The 6000-nt window shown below is 39.5% G+C and overlaps 1 protein-coding gene across 2 annotated transcripts in view; it reads right to left on the bottom strand.

Moving 5' to 3' along the window:
- Nucleotides 1-5163: 5163 nt before the first annotated feature.
- The window catches only part of PEX7 (peroxisomal biogenesis factor 7), a 90257-nt gene continuing 89420 nt past the window's right edge, over nucleotides 5164-6000 (bottom strand). For both annotated transcript variants that reach the window (XR_009054288.1, XM_057738675.1), the window contains one exon: nucleotides 5164-5622. Coding sequence is in view for 1 of the 2 variants with exons in the window: in XM_057738675.1 (XP_057594658.1) it covers nucleotides 5554-5622 (69 nt within the window). In the remaining variant the exon portion in view is untranslated. The remainder of the gene's footprint in view (nucleotides 5623-6000) is intronic.

The raw sequence follows: 6000 nt of genomic DNA, 5'->3' as shown, positions 1-6000 counted from the left end.
AATAAATTTTGATGGCATTAAATATTTCCTTTAGTTCATTCATTTAACAAACATATAGAGAGCTAGTATTTTGCACCAGGCAGTCTGTTAGCCACAGAGGATCCAAAGATGAGCGCTCATCTTAGTCTTTAGGGATTCACAGGGGGTGGTGAGGCAACACAGTGACACTTATGCAACAGTGGGGGCTTGTGGCAGAAAGAGGAGAGTGCTGAGGAGGGCAATAACATTGGCTTGAGAAGGGTATCGGAGAAGGCTTCCTGGAGAGGGAAATATGGTCTTATTACATTATTTTAATTGTAAAAGTAATACATGCTCATTATAGTACGTTAAAGGGAGCAAACTTTATAAATAGTAAGTGAACATGCTGTCTTCAATATTCCCCAGCTCCAGCCCCACTACACAGAGCTGGCTGCTGTTACAGAGTTTGGCGTGACCCTTTCAGTTTTTCTCGTGTATATATGTATACATACATAATCCTCCCTTTAAAAAAAGTAAAATTAGGATATCATACACATTTGTCTATAAAAGCATATTGTGGTAACCAGCCTCCAAGAGAGTCCCCAGAGATCCTGGCTTCCTCACAACCTCACTGTTGTTAACCCCTCCCGTGTTGTACCACAGCTGGTCTGAGTGACCAGGAGAATGCAGCAGAGGTGAGGGTGTCATACCTGAGATTATGTGTAAAAGACCAAGGCTTCCATCTTGAATTTTCTCTTTCTCTTGTATCACTCAGTCTGGGGGAAAGCCAGATGCCACGTTGTAGGGACACTCAGCCCCCAGTGGAGGGTTCTACATGGTGAGTATCTGAGGCCAGCTAACTTTGGAAGCTGACCCTTCAGCCTTAGTTGAGCTTCAGATGTCTGCAGACCTAGGTGACGGCTTAACTGCAATATCATGAGAAAACCTAAGCCAGAACAACACAGCTAAACTACTCCTGGATTCCAAACCTCTAGAAACTGTAAGATAAATAAATGCGCGTTGCTTTAAGCTGCTTCGTTTTGGGGTGATTTGTTACACAGAAATAGATAATACACACATCAATAGCAGTCTATTTTTCCATGTCAGTACACATAATTCTACCTTATTCTTTTAAATGACTGTTGTATAATCTTTCTTCTCCAGACAGGTGTCTAGGTTTTACCAAACAATGATGTAATGATTACTCTTGGACATTTGTTCTTAGATACTTCTGTATCTAAGGATTTGGTGGGGGAGGGCGGGTGCAGGCAGGGAATCCTAGAATTGAAACTGCTAGGTCAATGGCTAATTTAAAATCTTTATTGCCAAATTGCCTTCCAAAAAGGTGTATAACAGTACTTTCACTTTAACCAATATTGGATATTATCAGTATTTTAAATGTCTGCCAAACTAATAAGCAAAAAAAGGGGGGGGCTTGCATTTCTTTGGCATCAAAGAGACAAAGTTCAACTAAGTATCCTTTTGAAGTGCACTAAACATTTGTTTTCCAACTTCTGTAAACTGTCTATTGATATCCTTTGTTGCTTTTATGTTTGGTTGTCTTCTTAGTGATTTTTAAGAGCTCTCTACAAATTCTGGATATTAAACCATTTGTTACACATGTTGCAAATATATCCTTCCAATATGTCTTCTTTTAGCTTTGCTAATAGTGTTTTGCTATTTTAATTTTTGTGTTGTCAAACTTTTTCTCTAGTCATTTCACATGACTTCCAAATGATGGGTAAGAATTTGCCGAGCCAAGAGCAGGGCGATCCAGGCATATGGACTACCTTAAGCTAAGAAAGAAATGAAAATCTGCATTATTTACACAGGGAGTTTGGGGGCCCATTGCTGGAGCACAAAGTTCCTGACAATGTGGAGGAAGCAATGCTGCAGAGAGGGGCAAGGGCTAGCTCCAGAGGACCTTGGCTGCCTGGTTAGAGGACCCTGGGTGCCTGGCTAGTGAGCTTGAACTTTTTCCTGTGGGCAATCCTATAAGCAGAGAAAGGTTTTACACTGAAATTGATGTAATCAGATTGTATTTCAGATCAGCCTCCGGCAGCTGTGTTGAGAAGGTTGGCTCAGAGGGTACAGAACTCGAAACAGACACATCATTTAGGAAGCTGCTGTGATGGTCCAGAGAAAAGCTAAGGACAGCTTGAACTAGGGCAGCGGTGTTTGGATTGAGGGGAAGAGACAGAATGGAGAAGTATTTAGGGGGTAAAAGGGATAGGATTTAGTGACCTATTTGATGTGCCTTGGAGTGGAGATGTGGGAATAAGGAAAGCAACAAGGATGGCATTTAGGTCTTTAGCTTCAGCGCCTGGGTGGACAGTACTGACAACAAATGAGAAAAGCACACGCAGAAGGAGCCCATTTAGTGAGCAAGATGAGTTTGGTTAAAAGAAAATGAGTGCAAAGGCTGTGGGAGACCCAGGTCGGGAAGGCAGGAGATTTTAGAGTCGTCAGTATGGAAGTCAAACACAGGTAAGTGGATTATCTCTTTCAAGAAGAGGCCTGTTAAGTAAGAAATTAAGGAGTTCATTTCTGGAAGAGCCAAATTATAGCTGAGATATACAGAGAACACTCACTGCCAAAGGCAGAAGGGACAGCTGGCTCTCAACCTGGGTCTCCCCAGACCCAGGATCAGCTTCTTAGCTCTTTAGACTTGACACAATTTTGTCAGTTCTCTCAGGAATGGTCAGGATCTAGTCACCAGAGAGTCCCACAGCTTTACTATTTCTCAGTGGAACAATTTCTGTTATTCCTAGGAAAAGGAGGCCACGTGGCAGCACCAGAACCAATCATAGCAGATTTCAAATTCCGGCTCCATATTTCCTGGCTATTATGACTCCTGAGAGCCTTCATTTCCTTGTCTGGAAAATGGGAGGGCTTCCTTGCAGGGACATTATAATGATTAAAGGGGATAAGATACAGAAAGCATCTCAAGCAGTGCCAAGATCACAGAAGATGCTCAGTGACCTGAGTTCCCCTTTCCTGCAGTCACTCCTCAGTGCTGTGCTGTCACTGCAGATACAGGAGGAACTTGGGGAGGCAGACAGGATGAAATCCAAGAACTCAGTTGCCAGGAGACAAATTCTTATTTTCCCAACTAGAGGGAATGACTGGATGTCCTCTTAAAGTCCAGAGGCTGCATGGTTTGTGAATTACCAAGAATTCAAAATTCTTGTGCATTCCCTTTCAGGATAGAATCCAGCTTCTCTTCCTCGTTTGCCAATCCTAGCTCAGGGAACCCACTGAAGAAATGTTCACCCACCCTCCTTCAGACTGAGAGACTCCAAGCACCTGAGTTAAGTGTTATGAAGTTAGTGTTCTAAACATCCTTAACATCCCCGAAATAGAGGGGAAAATATATCCAGAGATGTTAGTTTTTAAATCACAAGTATTTGTTTCAAATGATACATGGTGGATTATTTTAATAAAATCTCTTACATTCTAAAAGGAAAATAGGAAAACAGCATGGTCATTCCTCAAAAAAGTAGAAGTGGAATTATCCTAAATAAATAAGTAAATAAATAAATGGAAAATAAATAATTTCATTTCACTGTAAATATGATCTGGGTTAGGTATTTTTAAAAGTCTGTTATAAATTCTGCTGATACAGAGAACACTCACTGTGAACCCACTTTTACTGAACTGCACTTGGTGTGACAGTTCATCATTCTTATGGAGGGAAACAGCACAAAGTAGCTCTGTGAACTGACCTCATCATCGTGACAGCTCTAGAAGGATGTGTTTGAGCACCTTGTTCCTCACAAGACATTCATGTGAAGCAGTGTCCACTCTATGGGGGCCTCTCAAAAATAATTAGCACTGGGATGTCCCTGGTGGAGCAGTGGTTAAGACTCTATGCTCCCAATGCAGGGGACCTGGGTTCGATCCCTGGTCAGGGAACTAGATCCCACATGCATGCTGCAACGAGGAGCCTGCCTGCCACAACAAAGAGCTGGTGCAACCAGATGAAGTTAATTAAATTGAAGAAAAAAGAAACCAATTAGCACTGATCAGTCTAAGAACTGAAAAGAGCTATACTTTGCGTGAGACCATTTATTCACCTGACAAATATTCACTGACCACTTTCTACGTGCCAGGCATGGTGCTAGGGCCAAGCCTGGGACGAGGACAAAGTCCTTGCCCTCAGGTCTTAGACAATGCACTGTATACCTGACCAGACTTCCCATTTATGCTTCCAGTAACAACTTTGTAGGACTTTAAGGCATATATTTTCAGGCCCACTTCACGTCTCCTTTTGTTCTATCCTTTATGTGGTCTTGTTTTCGTATTTTGTAAGCTGTCAATTTTTTTTTTTCTGTAACAAGTAAACAGGGAAATATGTAAATCATATACATATATTTTAATTTGTTTTTGTTCTGATTACAAGTAAATTTTGCTCTTTAAAAATTCTCAAAACCTTGTTAAAAATTTAGTGACAATATTTTTGCCATTTGTAACACATTTTATTTTAACATTATATGAAAATATAAATGTTATGCGAAGTTGTCTATTCTACTAATTTTTTCCTTTTAACCTAATTTTTTCCAGGTCATCACACCTAAAGGTTTTTCAAAACTTAGCGAGGTAGTGAGGAGGGTTTATAGCATTACTTAGGGCTTTCATTTAGTTTCAAAGGTAATCGCTTGAAACCTTGGTAGGACCTAAGACTTTTTTCCCAGTGACCAGCTTTTTAAAAATTTGATTGTAGAGAAACAGGAAGAGAGAAATATAGGGTCATGGGTACAAAATCCAAAGCTATTTGGATAAATGTAAAATACACGCAAGCTCTTCGCTCTCAGCATCCATGTTCTTCTTTGTTGTCTTTTTTTTTTTTTTTTTTTTATGGCGCACGGGCTTAGTTGCTCCGTGGCATGTGGAATCTTCCCAGAGCAGGGCTCGAACCCATGTCTCCTGCCTTGGCAGGCGGATTCTTTACCACTGCGCCACCTAGGAAGCACCCATGTTCTTAAAACATGACAAACACCAGTCCTTGAGAGAATCTCATTCATTCTGTTTGTCAAGCACATAGCAGATGCTCAGTAAATAACTGCTGAATAAATCAGCAGTTATTAGAGCCCTGTTACTAAACCACAGATATATCTATAACATACAGTATTATATGCATATATATACTATATTAGAAAAAACAACCTTGCTGGGGGTGTCATAAAATCATAAATGATCAAGAAATGCAGTTTACTGAGATGTTTATCAACAGCAGTGATTATATTTTAATCCAAAATGACAAATTAAAAATAAAATATATCACTATCAATATAATCTACAGATCTCCCATATTTTAATCCATTTTATAATACAGAGGTTATACTTTAATAGATACTACAAGATATGCCATAACTTCAATTATTCCTTAGGATTTTAAGAAATATGGCTTATGCACCAGGCTTAAATAGTGAGCCAAAGTTTTTATCATCTACCTCAAAACTGATTCCAGAATAAATTTTAAAATTTGAAATCTGAGTAGTATATAAAAACATAAAATCTATGTTATCAATAATTTATTTCCTGTGAAGCAGTTCTTCAGTGAATATCCTTTGTTTCTGAATGGAGTAGTTTATCTCAAACAGGCATGGTAAGACAGACAGGATCATATATCTTTATCGTTTCATCCCAAGCACAGTCAGCCACCTAGAAAACAAAAAGTAAGAAGAAACATAATCTACAAACACTCAAAACTGGCAGAAAAAGTGTAAGTCATTTAGAGAGTAAGTAGATCACCCACCAGTGAACATCTCTTTAAATAGGAAGTACATAGGGACACATTTTTTTAAAAAAGGTCTATTTTCCCTTTTTAAGATACACTTTGGGTATTGTTTCCAATTGACTGAAGTTGCCTGTAAGGATTTCCCACCAGAGCTACATAATTCCCCATAGGTCCTGAGATAAATGCTGAAAAGATACATTCCTAAACTGTGAACCAAGGTGCCATACTAGCTATTGCAGGGATAAAAAAGGAGGTAAACTATAGCTCTTGCCTTCAAAGACTGGCTCATTCAAAACCAAAAG

This window comes from Hippopotamus amphibius, chromosome 6 (assembly GCF_030028045.1).
Source record: "Hippopotamus amphibius kiboko isolate mHipAmp2 chromosome 6, mHipAmp2.hap2, whole genome shotgun sequence".
NCBI classification, from domain to species: domain Eukaryota; kingdom Metazoa; phylum Chordata; class Mammalia; order Artiodactyla; family Hippopotamidae; genus Hippopotamus; species Hippopotamus amphibius.
Note: the sequence above shows the minus strand (reverse complement) of the source record. Positions and strands in the feature narration are given on the sequence as shown.